At 40.4% G+C, this 24,763-nt stretch overlaps 1 protein-coding gene across 3 annotated transcripts in view; it reads right to left on the bottom strand.

The window, feature by feature from the left end:
- ADGRA1 (adhesion G protein-coupled receptor A1) overlaps positions 1-24,763 on the bottom strand; it is a 583,487-nt gene that overhangs the window by 358,459 nt on the left and 200,265 nt on the right. For all 3 annotated transcript variants that reach the window (XM_063435182.1, XM_063435184.1, XM_063435183.1), the window contains 2 exons: positions 21,983-22,132; positions 14,348-14,557 (listed from right to left, as the gene is read on the bottom strand). In XM_063435182.1, the coding sequence (XP_063291252.1) occupies positions 14,348-14,557; positions 21,983-22,132 (360 nt within the window). The remainder of the gene's footprint in view (positions 1-14,347; positions 14,558-21,982; positions 22,133-24,763) is intronic.

Consider the following 24,763-nt stretch of genomic DNA (forward strand, 5'->3'; position numbering starts at 1 on the left):
GTTGCCAGTATTTATTTGAAATCATTTAAAGTGTGTTGGTGTAACGGGACAAACTATTTAATTGATATTATTTAAGGTGTGTTTGTGATGGTAAACTGAACTTATGCTCCTTCTAAAGAGCACAGAATTCTAATGTTATGCTGGAAGAACAACTATTTCAAAATAGGTAATTCTCCACCGGTCTATCAATTCTTTGACATAGACTTCAGGGGATAAGAAAAGAGTGACAGGGAGCATATGAGACCTCCTACTGATGGAGCTACTGCTCTCCAGGAAGAACAACCACAGTACATGTGCAATGGTTGTTATGGTTACTCCATAGCACTGGATAGAGAGAACAAGGACTAGCATGTTGGCATCACAGAGGAGGTTTGAAAGGTGAACAAAGAGCTGATGACTATGAAGCAATGATTTTAAAGCGAATAAAATAAAAGTATTTTTTATTATATTTATAATGGTTACCAACAGCCTGCAGTGCTGTTGCTGGCTAGGGAGTATCAGAACTCCCTGACTTTTTTGAGTCATGTAGGTGTTCTGTCTTGCTTGTGAAAGTGTCCCAAAGAAAGAAAAATGAAAACACACTGTATGCCAAGTGAAGATGTACCACAGACAGGATTTAAAGAAGTCTACCAGCCATGAAAATGAGGACATGGCAGTACTGTACCAAAGGGAAGATGAGTGTATATCTAAATATTGTATATTGAATAGATCTTTTAATTTCTGTGATAAACAATCCATTCACTGCATTTAGAAACAATATCAGTTAAATTGTACCTATCATGACAGTAATAAATATCATAAATAATGCTATATACAGAAATGCTACAAAAAGTCATCAATTGGTAATCATCAGGTCTTATAGATACTTTGACACTAAGCTGCCAACAGAATTAATTTTTTTTTTAAATTTGTTTTGCAGTCTTCCTAATACGCTGAATAAAATGAATACATTAACTTCATTATAGATTGTTTAGACATCCTATTGATACAGTCACATAGAATAAGAGATGCTTTTTGATGCAGGAGAATGAAATGAACCAGCTGGCACAACGTTAAATTTAGAAATGAGAGATGAGGTTTTTTTTCCACCCTTTAGATATTTTAAGAGATTGGCTCAACAACACAAAATTTACCGCTTCATCTAAGCCATGTAAAAAAGCCTTACAAAAAGGGTCTTAGTTCGCCATACTAATGTTTACTCATTTGTTTTTTTTTGTAGCAAAAAACCTATCCAGAAGGAAATAATTTTGGCAAAAATATCATGATTTAGGAGTCTGAGTCAAACTGCCTAGTTCTGCATATTTTACAGACATCGAGTGCAGAGTTTGTCATGATTGTCAAAACGAATATGAGACTTCGTTAGGCGCTGATTCACCCTAATTATAGTTTCTAAATGTTAGAAAAATAGGAAAAAAATACCTCTTCGCACAAAATGTAGTCATCATAGAGCGAATAAAAAGTAATTTTAAGTGAAATCAGTTTAGGGGTTTAATCATTAAGCAGTGAATTCAAAATTACATGAGTTAACGTCACGTAAAAAATAAAATTTGATGTGAAATCTGTGTAGGGGTTTAATAATTAAACAGTGAACTTAAAATCACATGAGTTAAATCTTAGGCCAAAATATTCATATTTTAAAAGAGGGAATTTGGAAAAAGCATCCAGTTCAAAAGTTGCAATCTTAATTTAATTTTCAGTTTATCACAATTCAATGATTAGTGATTAAGCCCTGTAGAGTCATTATAATGTCTTTTCCATACAGGAATCCACATGAAAAAAATAAATGATAAATATTTGCCATCATCAATGCATTCACCCCTCACCACAAAGGCCTTTTCATTCCACAGTGTTGCAAAATTCTTCTATCTGCATATTCAAAGCACAGTGGTTTCTGTACCTAGTTTGTCAACTTTCCCACCCATGGATTTACAAGGGTGGTGTACTCAAATCTGCAAGCAATAAATCAACCTGTTGTTTTTTTTTACCTTGTTTAAAGTATTTTGTATACAAGAATTGGAGCTGCAATGATCAACACCCAGTTCTTAAAACGCTTTGTGGTCTTATTGCTAAACAATCAATTTTATAATATTAAAATAACTTAAAATCCCAAAACATTTTTGTTTTTTAAATACAAAGAAACATGGAAATGTGACGGCAGATGAGAACCATTCGGCCCATCTAGTCTGCCCAATTGTCTAAATACTTTCATTAGTCCCTGACCTTATCTTACGTCTAGCCATATGCCTATCCCACGCATGCTTAAACTCCTTCATTGTGTTAACCTCTATCAACTGGAAGGCTATTCCATGTATCCACTACCCTTTCAGTAAAGTAGTACTCCCTGATATTATAGTCTCCTCTAGTACTGTGTTGATTCCCTTTATGTATTTAAATGTTTCTATCATATTCCCCCTGTCTCGTCTTTCCTCCAAGCTATACATGTTTCCTGGTAAGTTTTATCCTGTAATCCATGAACAAGTTTAGTAGCCCTTCTCTGAACTCTCTCCAAAGTATCAATATCCTTCTGAAGATATGGTCTCCAGTACTGTGTACAATACTCCAAGTGAGGTCTCACCAGTGTTCTGTACAATGGCATGATCACTTCCCTCTTTCTACTGCTAATACCTCTCCCTATACAACCAAGAATTATCCTAGCAGTTCCTGTTGCTCTATTACATTGTCAGAATACCTTTAAGTGATCTGAAATAATTACCCCTAAATCCCTTTCCTCAGATGATGAGGTTAGGAGTGGACAGTATCAAATATTCTATACTCTTCCCTTGGGTTTTTACATCTAAGATGCATTAACTTGCACTTATCCACATTTAATGTAATTTGCCACAGCTCTGACCATTTTTTAAGTTTCCCTAAATCATTTTCCATTTGGAGTATCCCTCCTGGAACACCAGCTCTGTTACATATCTTTGTATCATCAGCAAAAAGACATATCTTACATCAAGACCTTCTGCAATATCACTAATACAAATATTGAAGAAAATGGGTCCAAGTACAGATCCCCCACTGGTAACAAAGTTGCTTTGAATATACTCCATTGACCACAACCTTCTGTTGCCTGTCATTCAGCCACTGCCAAACCCATTCAACAATATTGGAATCCAAAGAGTGTAGTTTATTGATGAGCCTTCTATGTGCAACAGTGTCAAAAGCCTTACTAAAATCTAAGTAAGCAATGTCTACTGTACCCTGATCTATTTTTTTAGTTACCCAATCAATCTAAGAATCAAAGAATCAAAGAATTACTGAATTATTCAAATCTATTAAATTAGTTTGACATGACCTCCCTGAAGTAAACCCATGTTGTCTCTTATCTTGAAATCCATGTGATTTTAGATGTTCAACAATCCTATCCTTTAACATGGTTTCCATTACTTTCCACTCTATTGAAGTAAGGCTTACTGGTCTATAGTTACCCGACTCCACCCTACTACCTTTCCCTAACTTTCTACTCCTGTTATCAATGATTGGTTAAATAAATCTGTTAATGGTTTTGCTAGTACACCACTAAGCTCTTTTAATAACTTTTGGTGTATTTCATCAGGCCCAAATGACTTATTTGTCTTTACTTTAGACAGTTGAAATAGAACCTCTTCCTCTGTAAACTCACATGTAACAAATGACTAATTTGTCCTTTTTCCTAACCAAGGTCCCTTTCATTCATTTTCATCTGTAAATACTGAACACAAATATTAATTAAGGCAGTCAGCTAGACATTTATCCTCTTCTACATACCTTCCTTCTTTCTTTTGTTTTTAATCTAACTAATCATTGTTTTACTTTCTTTTTCTCATTTATGTATCTGAAAAAATGTCCCCCTTTTTGACTGACTGGGCTATTTTCTTTTCTGTGTGTGACTTGGAAGCTCTTAAAAACTTGCTTAGCCTTTTTTTTTGCCTAACCTTATAGATCTGTCTATCTTCCTGATATTTTTTTTTTATAATTACTAAATGCTAACGTTTCTTTATTTTTTTTGCTCTTACTGACAAGCCTAATGGAATTTGCTGTTGCCTTCAGTAGTGTAACTTTTAAATAATCCCATTTCTCTTTGACTCAATTTAAACTGATCAAGTTTGATAATGACTCCTTTACACATATTATAATTTTAGAAAAGTCTGTTTGTCTAAAGTCTAAAATGTTTGTTCTTATATTAAACCACACTGACTGATGATCACTGGATCCTAAACTTTCACCTACAGTAATAACTAATACCAAATCTCCATTTGGTAGCACTAAATCTAATATGGCCTCTTTATGAGTTGGTTCCTCAATGACTTGTTTTAGAGACAATCCCAGTAGGGAGTTTAGAATATGTGTGCCCCTGGCACAAGCAGCTATTTTGGTTTTCCAGTTCATATCAGGAAGATTAAAGTCACTTATGATGATAATGTCCCCCTTCATTGTCATTTTAGCTATTTCCTCAACTAGTAGATTATCTAACTCTAACCTACACGAGTTACTGTGTGATTACCAAATTCTAACTTAACCCAAACGGACTCTATGTTGTCCTCACTAACTTTTATTAGGCTAGATTTTGTGCTATCCTTCACATACTGTCAGGGTACCTGCTGTCTCTACCTCTGTGGAGGTGAGACACTTGGACGTTCTTCCTCGCAAAAGGGTTGAATCACTCGTTCCTCACGGTTCCCTCGGTCGTTTACACGCCGGCCGCCAGGGATCCACTTCCTTTTATGACGCGGCGTTCAGTAGCCGACGTCATGACGACAACCCAACCCGATCTGTCAATCAAGCCCCAAGCACGAATGAGGATTCGTCGGGGGCGTGATTACCTGTTTAGAAACAGGGTATAAAAGAGGGCTTTCTACGTTTGTTCATTGCCCTGTCGTGGTTCTAGCTTGTCTAGTCACTCAGTGCTCTTGTATTCTGTTAGTTTCTTTGGTTTTGACCCGGCTTGTCTGTTCTACCTCGTTTACCTCTATTACCCTTTGACTCGGCTTGTCTCTCGTTTACCTGCTCTCTCGTTCCCTCGACCCCGGCTTGTCTGTTCTACCTCGTTTACCTCTATTACCCTTTGACTCGGCTTGTCTCTCGTTTACCTGCTCTCTCGTTCCCTCGACCTCGGCTTGTCTCTAGACCATTCTTTACTACTACTTACGATAGTCCGGCCATTCTAAGGTCCGGTATACGTACCCTGTACCTGTTTGTACTCTGCGTGTTGGATCCCTGTCCCGATCCTGACATTACGACAGGGCCATGGATCCTGCAGGTACAAACACTCAGGTTGGTCCTTCCGATTCTAGATTTGATGCCATGGATCACAGAATGGGCCAGATGGCTCTAGTGCTGCAAGCTTTATTATCTCGATCTAGTAATCCACCGGAGGAGATGCGAGCTACGTCCATCTCTCCTGTAAGTTCAGGTCTAGAAGTAGCCACTGTAGGTGCTTCTTCCCGTATTACACCTCCTGTACGTTATGGTGGTTCTCCGGAGAAGTGCCGTGGTTTCTTAAACCAAATTGGTATTCATTTTGAATTACAACCTCGCTCTTACCCTACAGATAGGGCAAAGGTTGGATTCATTATCACACTCCTCATTGATAAGGCTCTGAGATGGGCCAATCCTCTGTGGGAGAATGAGAATCCGTTAGTCTATAATTATAATGCCTTTGTTGCTGCTTTTAGAAGAACTTTTGACCCTCCAGGTAGAAAGGTCAATGCAGCTAGATTACTATTGCGCCTTAGACAAGATAACCAAACCCTTGTGGATTATGCACTAGAGTTCAGGTCTTTGGCGGCAGAAGTTAAGTGGAATGAACAGGCCTATATAGACGTATTTGTAAACGGATTATCTGATGTAATCCTAGACGAGGTGGCTACTAGAGAGCTCCCTGAAAATTTGGAGGATTTAATTTCTTTTATTTCTCGTATTGACGAACGTTTAAGAGAGAGACAGAACACTCGTGATAATATTCGTAGACCTTCCTTTAAACTAGCGCCTTTATTTCAAAGTCCTCAAACCACTATCCCAGTTTTTTCTGAACCTATGCAAATAGGCAATACTCGCCTCTCAGAAGAGGAGAGACAGTACAGAAGAAAGGAGGGATTGTGTATGTATTGTGGAGTAAGAGGGCACCTTCGCCTAAATTGTCCTAATCGTCCGGGAAACGCTCGCACCTAAGTTTCTCTAGAGGACAGGCCTTGGGTGTTTCTATTTTGTCCTCTATACACAATTATAAAGATCACAGGCTTCTACTACCGGTTTCTTTAGCATGGGAGAAGGGAGTAATAAAGACTATGGCATTGATAGACTCCGGAGCTGCTGAGAGCTTTATCGACCAAGTTTTTGTTTCTAAACACTCTATCCCATCTCAGCTAAGAGATACTCCCTTGGCCGTTGAGGCCATAGATGGTAGACCATTATCTGAACCTGTGCTTTCTCATGAGACTATAACTGTTATTTTGACTGTTGGTATCTTACACGAGGAGGATATATCCCTTATGCTTATCTCTTCCCCTTCTGTTCCTATAGTTCTGGGGTATCCATGGTTAAAGAAACATAACCCTATTATTGATTGGGAGCTAGGGGAGATAACTTCATGGGGTCAGGGTTGCCAGGACAGGTGTTTACAGAAAATCTCACCACTTTGCGTAGGTAATACACCGGTTAACTCCACCCAGTCTACAGACTTACAAATACCGTCTCGATACATAGATTTAAAGGCAGTCTTTGACAAGAAGAATGCTGATACTTTACCTCCACACAGGTCCTTTGATTGCAAGATTAATCTCCTACCTGGTACTATGCCTCCGAGGGGCAATGTATATCCTTTATTCACTAAGGAGAACTTAGTCTTAGAGGAATATATCCGTGAGAATCTAGACAAGGGATTCATTAGGAGATCATCCTCGCCTGCCGGGGCCGGTTTTTTTTTTGTGAATAAAAAGGATGGCACCTTAAGGCCTTGCATTGATTACCGAGGTTTGAATAAAATAACTATCAGAAATGCATACCCAATTCCCTTGATTACTGAGCTCTTTGATCGTTTAAAGGGTTCCAAGATTTTCACCAAGTTAGATCTCAGAGGGGCGTATAACTTGGTGAGAATTCAGCAGGGAGACGAGTGGAAAACAGCGTTCAATACTCGATATGGGCACTATGAGTACACGGTAATGCCTTTTGGGCTCTGTAATGCACCGGCAGTATTTCAGGATCTGATCAATGAAGTTCTTAGGGAATTTCAACAGGATTGTGTTATTGTATATTTAGATGATATACTAATACACTCTAGAGAAATTGAGACCCACCACAGACAAGTCAGAAGGGTATTGCGCAAACTCCTACAACATGGATTGTACTGCAAATTGGAGAAATGTAGTTTTGATCAATCTCAGATAAACTTTCTTGGTTACGTGATTTCTGGGGAAGGCTTTAAAATGGATCCGGATAAACTCCAGTCTATTTTAGATTGGCCATTACCTAGGGGTCTCAAGGCCATTCAGAGGTTTATTGGATTCTCCAATTATTATAGGCGCTTCATTAAAGGATACTCTTCCATTATTGATCCTATTACCAATATGACCAGACAGGGGGCTGACACTAAGACTTGGTCTACTGAAGCTCTCGTTGCCTTCAAGACACTTAAGGAACTTTTTGCTTCTGCACCAATTTTAGTTCACCCCGATACAACTTTACCTTTCCTACTCGAGGTAGACGCCTCAGAGACAGGTATAGGTGCCATCTTGTCTCAAAGGTTAGGCGTAGATAAACCATTACATCCATGTGGTTTTTTTTCCAATAAACTATCTGGGACTGAAAGCAGATATGATATTGGTGACAGGGAACTACTAGCTGTTATCATGGCCTTAAAGGAGTGGAGACATTTATTGGAGGGGACCTTGCATCCTGTTACTATTCTGACGGATCACAAGAACTTGTCTTATATTGGGGAGGCCAAGCGCTTATCCGCCAGGCAAGCTCGTTGGTCTTTGTTCCTCACCCATTTCAATTACGTGCTCACTTATAGACCTGGTTCTAAGAACTCTAAGGCCGATGCTTTGTCTCGCCAACATGAACCTTCTACTATATCTGAGACGGTTTTCTCTTCTATAGTTCCCAAGTGCAATATTATCGCCAACACTAGCCTCAGGATTCATTCTCCGTTGCTTGCCGAGATTATGAAGCTACAACATCTGGCTCCTAGACAGAGTCCTGAGTCACGGCATTTTGTTCCTGCTGAACTCCAACTAGAACTGCTACAATGCTTTCACAATAGTAAGGTGGCTGGGCATCCTGGCATTCGTAAGACATGCTCCTTAATAGCCAAATATTTCTGGTGGCCCACCTTACGTAAAGATATTAGGGATTTCGTCGAAGCATGTGAGGTCTGTATGAAGACTAAACGACCTCAGACGCTTCCTTGTGGGCTTTTGCATCCCTTGGAAATTCCCGAGAAACCATGGACCTGTTTGGCTATGGACTTCATTGTCGATTTACCTGTTTCTAAAAAACAGACTGTGATTCTCACGGTGGTTGACAGGTTTACTAAGATGGCTCATTTTGTGCCCTTACCTAAACTTCCATCTTCCCCTGAATTGGCTGAGATATTCGCTAAAGAGATATTTCGTTTACATGGGATACCTTCCGAAATTGTTTCTGATAGAGGTTCCCAATTTGTTTCCCGTTTTTGGAAGTCATTCTGTTCTCAAATGGGTATCAAATTGAATTTCTCTTCTGCCTATCATCCCCAGTCTAACGGAGCTGCTGAACGCACTAATCAAAAGATCGAACAATATTTGCGTTGTTTCGTTTCCGAACACCAGGACGATTGGGTTGGTCTGATTCCTTGGGCAGAGTTCGCACACAACAATCTCGTTTGTGATTCTACTCGTTCTAGCCCCTTTTTCATGAATTATGGCTTTCATCCCTCCATTCTTCCCTCGGTTTCTCCTTCCCAAGGAGTACCGTCGGTTGATGTTCATGTTGCCAATCTGAGGAAGTTGTGGGATCAGACTCGACAAATTCTTCTGCATAATTCCATGTTGTTCAAGAAACACGCTGATAAACATAGAAGGGCGGCTCCAGTCTTTGTTCCAGGGGACAGGGTATGGGTGAGTACCAAAAACATTCGCTTGAAGGTTCCTTCTATGAAATTCGCTCCTCGTTACATTGGACCTTACAGGGTCCTGACTCGAATTAACCCAGTTGCGTATCGTCTGGCTCTTCCATCTGCCTTACGCATTCCTAACTCCTTTCATGTTTCCTTGTTAAAACCCCTAATATGTAACAAGTTTTCCTCCACGGCATCCTCCCCTCGCTCTGTTCAGGTTGAGGGACAAGAGGAGTATGAAATCAATTCCATCATCGATTCTGGGGAAGTTACAATATCTGGTTGATTGGAAGGGATATGGTCCTGAGGAGAGGTCTTGGATACCTCAGGAGGATGTGCATGCGCCTCGCCTCCGCAGGGCTTTTCACTCCCGTTTTCCATCTCGTCGCGGTTCCTTCCGCCCGGTGGGCGTTTCTGAGGGGGGGGGGGTACTGTCAGGGTACCTGCTGTCTCTACCTCTGTGGAGGTGAGACACTTGGACGTTCTTCCTCGCAAAAGGGTTGAATCACTCGTTCCTCGCGGTTCCCTCGGTCGTTTACACGCCGGCCGCGAGGGATCCACTTCCTTTTATGATGCGGCGTTCAGTAGCCGACATCATGACGACAACCCAACCCGATCTGTCAATCAAGCCCCAAGCACGAATGAGGATTCGTCGGGGGCGTGATTACCTGTTTAGAAACAGGGTATAAAAGAGGGCTTTCTACGTTTGTTCATTGCCCTGTCGTGGTTCTAGCTTGTCTAGTCACTCAGTGCTCTTGTATTCTGTTAGTTTCTTTGGTTTTGACCCGGCTTGTCTGTTCTACCTCGTTTACCTCTATTACCCTTTGACTCAGCTTGTCTCTCGTTTACCTGCTCTCTCGTTCCCTCGACCCCGGCTTGTCTGTTCTACCTCGTTTACCTCTATTACCCTTTGACTCGGCTTGTCTCTCGTTTACCTGCTCTCTCGTTCCCTCGACCTCGGCTTGTCTCTAGACCATTCTTTACTACTACTTACGTTAGTCCGGCCATTCTAAGGTCCGGTATACGTACCCTGTACCTGTTTGTACTCTGCGTGTTGGATCCCTGTCCCGATCCTGACACATACAGGGCCAGCCCTCCCCCTTTCTTACCTTCCCTAGCTTTTCTATATAAAAAATACCCTGATATATGGTATGAGGTTCTTTAAGTCATTGCCATGCAATCATGCATTGATACGTACAGACAGATGTAGAATACATAATGCCTCATGCTCAAAAGTCAATAAACAATCTGTGCTACTTCTGAGTGTAACTCATCACTCTCACAGTAAGTTTCATCTTGGCTTACGTATTGAGTTAGCAGAAGACAGAGGCGGCTCTCTAATTAGGCAGTTTAGGCGGCCGCCTAAGGCCTCGCGCTGGCGGGGGCCTCGCGGCTGCCTAAACCGCCTGTGGGCAGAGTGTGTCAGGTCCTCGGTCAGTGACCGAGGACCTGACACCAGGAAGGGGCCCGGCGGCTTGCCCGGTATGCCGCCGGGTGCGAGGCCCCTCCTGGCTGCCCGGCCACCATCGCAGACACTGGTCTGCAGCTAGGCAGTGTGCAGAGCATGTCACCATGTGACTCGCGAGAATTGGCCAATCAGAGCGTTGCCGCGGGTTACCACGGCAACGCTCTGAAATCTCGCGAGACTACACGGTCTGCAGCTCTGCAGAGCTTCAGACCGGGAGCAGTGGCCACCGGACTACCAGGGAGCCCACTGGACCACCAGGGAAAGGTAGGCTCACCATCACCCCCCACAGCCTCACCTCCCAACACCCTCAGCCTCACTACCCCTAGCCCCCACCCTCACCCCCTCACCATCACCCCCCACCACCCTCAGCCTCACCCCAACCCTCACCCCCCACCACCCTCAGACTCACCACCCCTAGCCCCCACCACCCTTACCCCCACCACCCTCAGCATCACCCCCCTCAGTCTCACCCCCACCCCCTCAGCCTCACCCCCCACCCCCTCAGCCCCACCACCCTCACCATCACCCCCACCACCCTCAGCCTCACCACCCCCACCACCCTCACCATCACCCCCACCACCCTCAGCCTCACCACCCCCACCACACTCACCATCACCCCCCACCACCCTCAGCATCACTCCCCTCAGTCTCACCCCCAGCCCCCCTCAGCCTCACCCTCCACCCCATCAGCATCACCCCCCTCAGCCTCACCCCCCACCCCCCACCCCCCTCAGCCTCACCCCCACCCCCTCAGCCTCACCCCCCACCCCCCTCAGCCTCACCCCCCACCCCCCTCAGCCTCACCCCCCATCCCCCTCAGCCTCACCCCCATCCCCCTCAGCCTCACACCCCACCCCCACCCCCCTCAGCCTCACACCCCACCACCCTCACCCCCTCACCATCACCCCCACCACCCTCAGCATCAACTCCCACCACCTTCAGCATCACCCCTCACCACCCTCACCACCACCCCCACCCCCCTCAGCCTCACCCCCACCACCTTCAGCCTCACCCCCACCACCCTCACCATCACCCCCCACCACCCTCAGCCTCACCACCCCCCACCACCCTCACCATCAACCCCACCACCTTCAGCATCACCCTCTCACCACCCACCACCCTCAGCATCACCCCCACCACCCTCAGCATCACACCCCTCACCACCCTCAGCCTCACCTCCCCTCACCACCCTCAGCCTCACCTCCCCCACCACCCTCAGCCTCACCTCCCCCCACCACCCCCACCACCCCCAGCATCACCTCAGCATCACCCCCCACCACCCTCAGCATCACCCCCCCCACCACCACCCTCAGCATCACCCTCTCCCTCTCACCATCACCCCCCTCTCACCATCACCCCCCTCTCCCTCTCACATACATTCACACACACAAGGATACTCTCTGTCAGACACACTCTCAGGCACATACACAGGTAGACAGTGCATCAATGTGTATATGTGACACTTTTTTTTGTTAGTGGGGCCTCATGTTTGCGTTTCGCCTAAGGCCTCATAAAGTCTAGAGCCGCCTCTGGCAGAAGATATAAGTTACATTAATTATCGGCAAAATATTATCAAAATGTGCAGCCATAATGTGTCAATTAAAATAATAAAAACAAAACAAAGTAATAGGTCCAGAGAGACAGGGAGATTATTCAACATCACATGCAGCACAACATGTGAGGGACTTAAATAAAAAAAAAAATACATGACTTCTCAAAACCTCTTGTCATCACACCCCCTTTAAATATGTTTTATTTTTTTAACCTATCCCTGTCCTCTAATAATTATTAGGAAATTGCTAAAAGGTAAGAAAAAATAGAAATACGTTGAAAGCAATATGTTTTACGAACTGCATGTCAAACTTGTCATTGAATAGCAAGCGTTTTGCCTTAAAACAATCATAATCTAATGCAAATGTAATAAACTAGGAAAGAGGGTCAAGGAGAGAGATGGAATTGAGGAAACAAGTCAGATGGGTAAAGACAAGTCTTTCCAGAAGAATTCAATGTTACATTCTCCTCTGCCATTGGGCCAGTTTTGTTTTAGCTAGGAGAATCATCATTGCACTGTGATTGGTTGCCACCAACTCCCCTCCCAGCATGCATTTCCGGGAAAAAAACATTTGCTTCTAAAGGGGAGTAATTTACAGACGGTAAGCCACTCTTTCCAGGAATTTCCAGGAATAACTTATTTTATGAACTGCAAATGTTTTTGGAACGACTTGACCCGGTTGTTCCACTGAATGCCCTACTAAAAAAAAAAAACATGATTTCACATGAACACTTGACGTATTGAATAATAGCTACTGATTATTTATATGCTATATTTCCATTGTTATTACAGAGTTTCTTTAAATTTATATTTAAATATTTCAGACTTTAGTAAATCTCTTATCATCATATAATGTATAGTCTTGGTACAATCCGGGACTGTACATTCCAGTGGCATTAGGATTAAGTATATGAAATGTACACTTATTTTGTATTATACCGATTGATCAGAAACAGCAGCCCCAAACATTATGTTTCTTAAGGTTGTACTCAATATGTCACAATGTATCTAATCTAGCCCAGTCAGAATCTCTTAGCATTACATTTAGACCAAAAACATGTGTTCCTTAGAATGATAAAACCAGATATCCAGTAGGTTTCTAAACCATATTTATCAACGTCCATCAACACACACACCATTTTTTACCTAAATAAACATTGTTTATAAACCAGGATGCATAATTAAAGGGACACTATAGTCACCCAGACCACTTCAGCTCAATGAAGTGGTCTGGGTGCCAGGTCCCTCAGGTTTTAGCCCTTCACATGTAAACATAACAGTTTCGGAGAAACTGCCATGTTTACATTTGGGGTTAATCCAGCTTCTAGTGGCTGTCTTCCGGAAAGCCACTAGAGGCGCATCTGCGACGCTGGAGGCGAATTTCGCATCCATTGCGCAGAGCATCCATAGGAAAGTATTGAGAAATGCTTTCCTATGGACACTTTGAATGCATGCGCATTCGGCTCCAGTGACGTCGGACGGGGGAAGTGACGTCGGACAGGGAGGAGAGGTCACCATCGCCGAGGGAGCCTGGCGCTGGATTAAGGTAAGCTGCTGAAGGGTTTTTAACCCCTTCAGCGCCACGGAAGGGGGACTATAGTGTCAGGAAAACTGCTTTGTTTTCCTGACACTATAGTGATCCTTTAAAATTAAACTATATTGAAGAAGGACAGAGGCTGAGTTTAACTGTTGTATTACTCTGTGGCTCTCTGATCCCAAGCAATGTGGTAAATTCATGACGTGGATGTTATCAGATGTATTCAATTAAGTTGGATAAAGTGACTTTAAGGCATGACATAACATTTTATACCATCAGGGGCAAACCGTTTATGGGCAATTTGGAAAGAAGAAGGTAAAATGTGGTGAAATGAAAACTGCATATGTAAATGTGAGCCAAAGAGCTAAATTAGAAAATGTCCAGTTCACTTGTAGTTTAATCATGGAAATGTACAACGTTTTCATTTCCCGATTTAGTAAATAAATCATATAAATGATTGCCATGTTTAGGTCCTTAAAATAAAAGGTGTCTCGAGTGATTCTTACACCGTTCCAAATGGAACAACAACATTCCAATATTGGGATAAGTCAATTCGCTCCAGATGGTGAGATCAATACAACTAGAATATTTTCTGTGCCATAATATTAATATAAAAAGGCAGTTCTATGCCAAACAAGTGCAATCTCTTAATACAAATAATAATTCAAATTTATATATAATAAACATAAGTGTGTGGTAAGCACTTACTTTAGTAGGCCAATTTAGCAGTGAGCCGCTGAGATGACCAGAGTTGCATTTGACAATTAAATTCTGAGCACTTTCTGTCTTTGCATCTATATTATCTTGGATCAATGATGTCTCTGAGTCTGCAGATGTTTTGTGGAAGGCTACGCAAGTCATGCCAATGAAGCTCGCTGGTCTGATTATGACAGCCTCCAGTGCAATATTAAGGGAAACCTGTCAAAACACATCGAAGAGCTGGTCAGTTGCCAAAGTGTTTAAGAAAATTAACATGCACAAATTGCCCAACTTAGAGAAGAAGTATCGACATCTGTTATCTTACACATCATATTTCAAGCAAGTTAAATCAGTAAATTACCTGCTTAATTACTTTTGATTTAAATAGCATAATTTGTTGTCAAAGTTTTGCCTAAGTATTGCCAAAATGTAAAGTAAAGCTAACGTCACTCCCCAATCGGGCAAAAAAAGTTCTCCATTATTTTAAAATGCATAGTTCTCCATTATTTCCTGACTGAATTCATAATAAATATTTTCAGTTTTTCTATTCTTTTCACAATGGTCTCTGTGATGGATGCCCTGACTTTTGGAGAGGCTTGAAAGCTCACAGACTATAGAGCTCATCCCAAGAGTACCTGAAAGAGCTATTTCACTATGGGGATAGATGAGGGGGCCCATGACACTTATTGTGCTTCCCAGCCAGACTTGGTGACCTCTGGGGATTACCTTGTCTTGTCCTACATCTTGAGCATCTGACCGGGGGATACCCTGAATACCCTGAAACACTTTGGAACTGTTCTTTGGATAGGGACTGTGCAGGTTTCACCCGGTCTCCTGATTACAAAATAGGATGGTATTTGGAAGAGAGATCGGGGAGGTGAGGAGGCATCGGAGGATGCTTGGAACATGAGAGTGCTCCCCTCACAAGAGCGCCACACTTGGAACTCCTTGCTGTATCTTTAACACACCTGTTATGGACTTGAAATAGAACTACCGTTTTCACCCAATATTTGTGCTTTTATGCCCATAACTCTTAAAGTTACAAGTTCACCATTAAACAGATATTCCCTGCATAAATGCCAGTCTAAAGCACTGAAAAGGTTAATTAACAAACCAGTTCAACTAGTTTAGAGTCAGGAGGCAGGTTGATGGGTAGGGAATAGGCTGGAAGGAGGGACATGATACTATGGTTATTGTGAGGCTGTTTTGAGTTGCTTTTTGGAGTTTGCAGTCTCACTATTTTTTTTCTAAGGCTTCAAGTATGCGCTCTAGGCCCATATTTTGTATCTTGGACATGAAGTTTGATCTATCCAGAGCAGCAGAAACCATGATCTTCATTTCATCTAAGATCCCGGGATGTTAAGTATAAAACTGTATAATATTGTTATAGCTTTTATACGTTTACAATTAGTAATGCAAAGGATAATTGTCTAGTTAGTATTACAAGTGTTTAGCTAGAACATGTTTATTAATATTTGTTATATTTTCTTTAACATATTTTTATTAAACATTACCTTTTGCTGCACTTTACATGCTAGGATATAACTTTGCAGAAATACCTTATGCAGATAATAAACGTAATTTATAGCTGTACAAAATAAAAGAGTTGGTTTTGAATGCTTGCAAATATAAGTGGGCTTCCATTAACTCTATTGTTAGTGTAACTAGGTGATGTCTATTGTTAGTGTAACTAGGTTACACCAGGACACATGACTGGTGACCATCTTGATGCTCTTTGAAGCACATAGTCGGCAGCCATCTTGGTTCTCCTAAAAGTTTAACACAGTATGTATTGTGAAAGCCTTTTGAATTGCGCAAATAAATTCATCCAAAACCATGAACCACAACAACACCGTAAGTAGGGCTCGTATTTTTGGATCAGGGCATCATTTGGACAGTGAGGGCGCTCGGTGTTGAGCTTACCAGGGACGTATATTGTGTGAGGGTAAGGTCCAGGGAAAGTAGGTTCTTGGGGATATTTTGTGTGCTGTGCCTTTAGGGCTTCGAGTGCAAAGACGGGAACATATTATATTGGCTGAGGCTAACTTAATTAATTCCCCAGACAGAGTGATGCCAGAGAGGGACTATTGTACTGTGCATAGCATTGAATAGATGATTATGTGCAGGGAGAATCAACATTTCTCTGCATATATAGCTGTGTAGTGTGCAGTAAAGATATTCCACCCTCTACGTTTAGTCTCGACTAATGTGTGGGAGAAAGCTATATTCACTGCAGCCTGGTCTAGTGGAAGAGGTCCTCAAAGACCCCAATCGACCGTCTGGGTCTAAATTCTCCTGGTAGTTGAGAGGAAGCTGACCTGGCAGAAGTACTCAGTTGCAGTACATCAGCTCCGACACAGTATATTGCTTAATAAAGAACAATAAGACAATGCTAATGATTTCTTTAGAAGACCAGTTGCATTGGTATACTGGTGTAGGTAAAGAGGAACACATATAATGGTAGTTTAATTATTATTTATTTCACATTTCTGGAAAACCTCCATCTACATTGGATAATATGGGTGTTCTTGTGCTCCCACTGGTAATTTGTCTGATGGAAACCTGGGGGGGGGGGGGGGGGGGGATAAAGATGCAGCCCCATAACAACTAAAATAACAGACAGTAGTTTTTATTTCCTAGCATTAGGGTATGGAGACACTGTACTCTGTCCCTTGGTATAATCATGATTGCAAACATGATTCTGAGGATCTGGGAAGAAATGTATAGTTTATCTGTCTTTGTCTTTGGTTTGGTTGAGCTTGTGGAAGGATGTACCTAGGGTATTGCCATCAGGGCCATGCAAGTCTATTTTGCACCATAGGCAACATCAGATATTTGGAGCTCCCCCCCACCCACCCAACAAAAAATGACAAAATTGTATGTCTCTTTCTTCCCCCAGCCTCTTTGTGTGTCTCTTTCTCCCCATACCCCTTTGTGTATCTCTTTTGGTCCTTCCCCAGACCCTCAGTGTGTCTTTCTCCCATCACTTCTGTGGGTCTCTTTTTCCCGTAATCCCTTTATGTATGTCTTTGTCCACCCAGCCCCTCTGTGTATTTCTTTGTCCCCCTAGCCCCACTGTGTTTTTTTTGTCCACCCAGCCCCTCTGTGTGTTTCTTTGTCCCCCCATTCCCTCTGTGTGTCTCTTTGCCCCCTCACCTCTTTATCCTACAACTAGGTGCCTCTATCTAATTCCTTTCAACAATTGTTAAAAGCTTTGTCCTTTGTACCTGCCAGTCAGCCTATAGAAGGCATACAGTAGAGGACACATTAAACAATGTTTTTTGTACTGCTTGCCCAGGCTTTGCCTTGTCTGAACTGGATTATTGTATAATTTGCTAAATGTTTCATCTAAGCTTAAAAAATAGAGCACATTAGGAAAAAAAGGTTAACATCGGTTCGAGGTGATTTTCAATATTTTATTCAATGATGTAAATTCCAGAGAAGTAACAGTTACCCTTTAACTTGTGAGCAGAATGCTGACTTTACTGCATTAATTTTACTTGTCACCATCAGCAGTACTCTGTATATCTCTCATTATTCTGTGAAAATAACCTTGTAAAAAAAAAATCACAGCCACGTTTATATTTTCTCATCAAACCATGCAAGTCAACTTTTTTAGATGAGTTTTATTTTATTTTTTTATTTTTATTTTTTATTAATAAAGCCATAACTAAAACGTACAACTGGGCATGTAACAGAGGCTGAGTTAAAATTTTCATATTATATCACTATAGCATTGAATTCCCTTTTTATTTTATTAGTAAAGAATATTGAAAATCCTGTTTAATGTAGTCATAACCTGGATACTGATTTGCTTCCAAAATGTCTCTCTGATGTATTAAAAACAGAAAATACTTAAGAGCAAAGTTATATACATTGCCATTATAGCCCAATTATCAGGTTAATTGCTAGTGAACAACATAAAATGACCTTGCTCCGTCTAAAGGTCAACTGAGCAGAATTCTTCTTTTTTATTGTCTTGCTTATACCGAATAGAAAAATTGAGCAGTGCTGGCATAAATAATTAATAACTCTGGACAAGATAGCGTTAGACTGCCTTGGTAATGAGCATTGTACAATTGCATCAATGACCTGTATCATATTAATAAATCTATTAAAACAGTAGACTATAATTTTACATTACTGTATAGAAGTTATGTCACAACTAGACATATAGCATTAGAATTCAGTATAAGGGAGCACAAGCCCGTTTGTAAACATATGTCAGAGCTAAGCAATACGACAGGAAAAGTAAAATGTAAAGGAGTTTTAGATACAGGACATGAAGACTGAAGGTCAAAAATTTAATCAGTGGATCATAGACAATATAATCTCAATGGATCACAGAGTCTCAATGGATCAGTGACAATACAAGTTACAAAGTTGAGTATAAAATCCAAAGTCATGGAAGTAAATATTAAATGCTCAAGGTGAGACAAAAACCAAATCAAAAATCAGGGCTTAACATTTGTAGCCCCATGCTATAAGCCAGGCCTAAAAGTTACTTGCCATTGCAAGCCATAGTATACCCTCAAGTGGTGAATTTCTACTACATTTTTGCTCTCCAATGGTTAGTGCCAAGTGGAAAGTTTAAGCCATGCCTGGAATATCTAAACGCTTAAGCTCATTGGAAACTTGAAAAAGGCTAGTAGGTTCTACTCTTACATAGGCCTATGTTTGGTTGGAATTCAGTATCAATATAGCTGTGCACCTATTAATCTAGTATTTGTCATGGTAATTTTATCTAGGGCAAGTAGACCGCCTTAGAGTAAAGCGCTACTTTAGTTCATATATCCATGGAAGAGTTTTAGCACACAACAGTTATATCAACAGAACTTTAGGGATGTCTGACCTACAGTAATTGAATAATGGTACACTCAGAGGGCGCATTAATAGGTAAACCTTTCTAACGCTAACGTTTTGTTTTTTTGTACCATTTTTTGTACATGATGAAGATGTGAAGCATAATAATCCCAGAAGGTCAACAGTTTCTGGAATCAAACCACCACATTTGGCTCCAACAACATCATATTCAAAATCACTTAGATGACGTTTCTTGACCATTTTTTTTTAAAGCTACAATATTGATATTGGATCTCTTAAATCGCAATACATTATTATACATTAATACATTAATATTATCAGAGAAATATTATGGAAGCCACATTACTGTTTAAAATAACGACATGCAGTAAGACAGACAGAATTTTTTATAATGGTTTCTCTGAAGAGCACGGAATGTGGACAGAATAACTTACATCCTATTGGCTGCTCAGTAAAACAGTCAGGTTTACATTCTTCATTAGTTTAAGAGTCATACACAAATTAGAAACACAAATTAGTCATACAGACTCCATACTATGTATTGTCTTATTTGAACGCACTGTTGTATTAAGTATTGTCAAATTAAAACACATCGCATTACTGTCTTATTAGAAAATTAAGGTGCTTATTAATTTGTTAAGATTAATTTGACAGTTATATTGTACCCTGGAGGTACTCATTCACTCGGTAACAATGCTATTTCTGCTCATGCATTCTTACTGCTCTGCTAAAGCTAATTTAACTTAATTCTAGAACATCAAAGTAAAACATTCGACCAACAGCTGTTAGTAAACTTCAATGAACTTTTTTCAGCTAATTGCTGTGTTATTGACTGGCAAAGATTTGTGAGAGTGGTAGACATCCCTTATCTGACCATCCAGTTTTTGAGTAATTCTGTGTTAGGGGGATGTACAAATATGGATGTTTATTAATTGAGTTAAAGTAAGCTCAAAACAAGTATTTTCTTAATTTAGGTGTAACAGATAAGATGAAAAGGGAATCTTACAAATAAATGTCTCAGATTTTTTTTTTCTATTTTATTCAGAAGACCACAAGAGGCAACTTTGCAATAGTCAGGAGTATCCAAAGTCAAGAATGCCAGATGTATGCAGAACAATTAGACCAACTGGGTCCAGGTTTTTGGAATATAAGGTCAGCAAGAGACACACCAGGTCAGCAATGCACAAAACATAAACAGTAAGTCAAATCAGGTCAAAAAGAATTGTGAACATGGTGAGTAATGTACACCTCTAATTTGGGATTTTTGTGCCCCATCTCTTGGTATACAGGCTTACGGTTTCTATTTAGCTTGACATTTTCACTTTTGGAGTTCTGCAGAGATATCGCAATGGGAATCAGAATGAGATATAGCTTTGTTATAGTAAGAACATCACTATGCTGTTAACAGGATTAGTCCCAGAAGATTTGAAATTAGGGAGCAGTCAGGCAACTATAGGCCAGTAAGCCTTACTTCAGTAGTGGGGAAAGTGATGGAAACCATGATAAAGGATAGGATTGTTGAACATCTAAAATCACATGGGTTATTTTCAGGAAGATCATGCCAAACTAATCTTTTTTTGATTGGGGAACTAAAAGTGCAGTAGACATTGCTTACCTAGATTTCAGTAAGGCTTTTGACACTGTTTCACATAGAAGGCTTATCAATAAACTGGAATCTTTCAGTTTGGATTCCAATATCGTTGAATGAGTTAGGCAGTGGCTGAGTGACGGACAACAGAGGGTTGTAGTCAACAGAGTATATTCGAAGCAAGGTCTAGTTACCAGTGGGGTACCTCAGGGATCTGTACTTGGACCCATTCTCTTTAATATTTTTATTAGTGATATTGCAGAAGGTCTCGATGGTAAGGTATGTCTTTTTGCTGATGATACTAAAATTTACAAAAGGGTTGATGTTCCAGAAGGGATAAGCCAAATAGCAAATGATTTAGAAAAAAATGAAAAATGGTCAGAGTTGTGGCAACTGACATTTAATGTGGATAAGTGCAAGATAATGCACTTTGGACGTAAAAACCCAACGGGCAGATTACAGAATATTTGATACCCTACTAACCTCAACATCTGAGGAAAGGGGTTTAGGAGTAATTATTTCAGATGACTCAAAGGTAGGAAGACAATGTAATAGGGCAGCTGGAAATGCTAGCAGAATGCTTGGTTGTATAGGGAGAGGTATTAGCAGTAGAAAGAGGGAAGTGCTCATGCCATTGTACAGAACACTGGTGAGACCTCACTTGGAGTACTGTACGCAGTACTGGAGACCATATCTTTAGAAGGATATTGATACTTTAGAGAGAGTTCCAAGAAGGGCTACTAAACTGGTTCATGGATTGCAGGATAAAACTTACCAGGAAAGGTTAAAGGAACTTAACATGTATAGCTTGGAGGAAAGACGAGACAGGGGGGATATGATAGAAACATTTAAATACATAAAGGGAATCAACACAGTAAAGGAGACTATATTTAAAAGAAGGAAAACTACCACAACAAGAGGACATAGTCTTAAATTAGAGGGGCAAAGTTTTAAAAATAATATCAGGAAGTAATACTTTACTGAGAGGGTAGTGGGTGCATGGAATAGCCTTCCAGCTGAAGTGGTAGAGGTTAACACAGGGAGTTTAAGCATGTGTGGGATCGGCATAAGGATATCCTACACTTAAGATAAGGCCAGGGACTAATTGAAAGTATTTTGAAATATTGGGCCGAATGGTTCTTATCTGCTGTCACATTCTATGTTTCTATGTTTCTATGTTTATATGCTATTGAGATAAATATATACATATCAATGAATATGCTGAATGTTACCTTTGAATGTTTGTTCAGGGAGAAGCTTGATATGTGTTGTAGACATTGCACAATCCGCGTGCAAGCCTTCGATTCTTTCTGGGCCATCCAAAGAACGTGATCATCTATTAGCATAGTATTACTTGCAATTTCAACCATTGTGTCTCCAAGCTGTAAGAATATAAAACAATCAGTATGCAATTTATCATCTGTACAAAAACTAATGAAAACTTGATGATAATTGTATATATATATATATATTATTGGTAAGCTGGACACATCTGTAGCATCTGAGTATATCTCTTTGTATCTCCGCAAAATAGTTCACCTGTACAATATTCATTGAATACAACATGTAAGAGGATGAATGTATATAATAATGACTGATAAACCTTGGCATGATAACGGCTGTGTACATTGTATCCAGTGTGTATACTAGTAATATGTCTCATAGAAATTCCAGAGATATTGGTGTCCACGAATACATTCTCTCTGCCCGATATAATTTGCTGTAGACACTGGCTGCGCCCACATGGCCCCCCATGTAATAATTCAGAGCCCGCATTTCATTCCTTTCAACCCTCATCATTAAAATGGCCCTACTAAATGTTTATGGGGGAGGCATGGGGAGAGGGACAGTGTCAGATCCGCTTTTGTTAATTTACTGGACTATCCCAATAGGCAAATAATTTAGACCAGCGGTAGACAACCTTTGGCCATCCAGATGTTATGGACTGTATCTTCCCTGAAGCTTTGCTAGCATTATTACTGTTAGAGCATTATGGTAAATGTAGGCCAAAACATCTGGACTGCTGAAGGCTGCCTAACCCTGGTTTAGACATTTTCTGGGACCGGGATCTTAAGGATCTGGGCCCAGTTTGCTGCCTTCTGGCAGCATATTTACCCAGCACATACTTGAAAAGTAGAGAAATCTCAATGTATCCTACCTGGTAAAATATTTTATAAATAAATAAATATCACAAGCAAAAATCAGGGCACAATTCTGGCTCATTCAGTGCGAGAATTGCAACATTTGGACATAGTTAAGCACTGTAAACATGGTCTGGAGTTTGCAGTCCAGATGCATCCGTGGTAAACAGGACTGATAGGTCTTCGTGAATAACCCTGATTCCTCTCGCTAAACTTTATAGCACTAAACGGATTTTTTTCTTCCATTGGATTTGATAGGTAGAAGATTTAGTAGCCAGCAGGTGTTTATTTGCTTTTTTAATAGTATTGTATATTTCTAACATCGGACTGCCCTAATAAAAACCACGTACCTGGGAATCTAGAATTAACTTTGTTATTAATACACACGAGTGTAATTGCTCCTCTAGAAAAGGTCTCATTTAGCAAATTGGTGCTAAAAAAACATAAAATGCAAATAAATCGTCAAACCTACCATTGATTTAATTGAACTCAACTCTGCTTTGAAATCAGCATTTCTTTCTGAATTATGTCAGTGACATGTGGTGGAAGCGGCTTTTCTCTTTATATCATAATTATGTTATTCTACTGCTCCATACCATCTGTTCTTCACGTAGTCTACTTATTTTCTGCAAATACATTAGACTTTATTTTTGCCGAATAGTTTGCACTACTTTCAATAGCCACAAGTTATCCTGCAATTCACTCAAACTCTTCAATATTTACATTCAGAAAGCATCAATGTTTGAGAAACGGAGACGCTATGTTAAATGCATATAGTTTATAATTTTATACATTGGCTTCCTGTAAGATATAGAGTTTAACTTAAAATTCTGGTTCTTGCTTTCAAATCTCTACATAATGCTGCTCCCACCTATCTATACTCCCTAATACACAAGTATGTCCCGTCTAGGCCCTTATGCTCTGCTGAAAACTTACGTCTATCTATTGTCCATACTCCCACCTCTGATGCTCGCCTTCAAGACTTCTCCAGTGCTGCACTGTTTCTGTGGAACTCGCTTCCGTCCTCCGTTAGATGCTCACCCAGTCTCCACTTCTTCAAAAAATCATTAAAAAAACCACTTCTTCATAAAAGCGTATCAAATCAACTGTTAATAGCTCCCGACTGATTCCTCTTCTGCAACTGTCACTAGTCTAATACTATTCTTACCTTATTGTGTCATTTTACCCCACTCCCTTTAGCATGTAAGCTCATTGAGCAGGGCCATCAACCTCCTCTGTTCCTGTGTGTCCAACTTGTCCGGTTACAACTACATGTCTGTTCGTACACCCATTGTAAAGCCCTGCGGAATTTGTTGGCGCTATATAAATAATAGCATAATAATAGCATAATAATAATAGTCATGCCTCATTATTTCATTAATTAATTTTATGGAAAATGTGACTGAAAATAAGATGTCAAAGTTTAGCATTTTGATGTAAGAGCACATACTAGATCACTTCTAGTAAAACAATAGAAGCCGAGTGGTTTTAGCTTAATTAGTGACCAAAAAAAAAAAAAAAAAGAATCCTTCGAAAAAACAAGCTTTGATAGGGATATTCATCAAATGGGAACAAACTGAATGATAACTGAGTTGTGGAGTTTTGTTAAATTGGCATAAAACAGGTTATTTTATTGTCAATTTTTCATATTTGTAACCATCTAAGGTTCATTAATGAATCTTCTATTTACAGCAATTTGGAAAAGAAATGGAAAAAAATCAGGAAAAAATAGGCATTATGTTTTCCAGATCAGCCTAATTGTTGTGCCTAAGTACCTAAATGTTACCACTGGGATTACATTTGCTACATTTCAGAGTAAAGTGAATATACAGAGCATTAGAAAAAGCTCTCATAATTAACATTTATTTATAA

The sequence above is a fragment of the Pelobates fuscus genome, chromosome 10 (genome assembly GCF_036172605.1).
Source record: "Pelobates fuscus isolate aPelFus1 chromosome 10, aPelFus1.pri, whole genome shotgun sequence".
In the NCBI taxonomy this organism is placed as follows: Eukaryota; Metazoa; Chordata; class Amphibia; order Anura; family Pelobatidae; genus Pelobates; species Pelobates fuscus.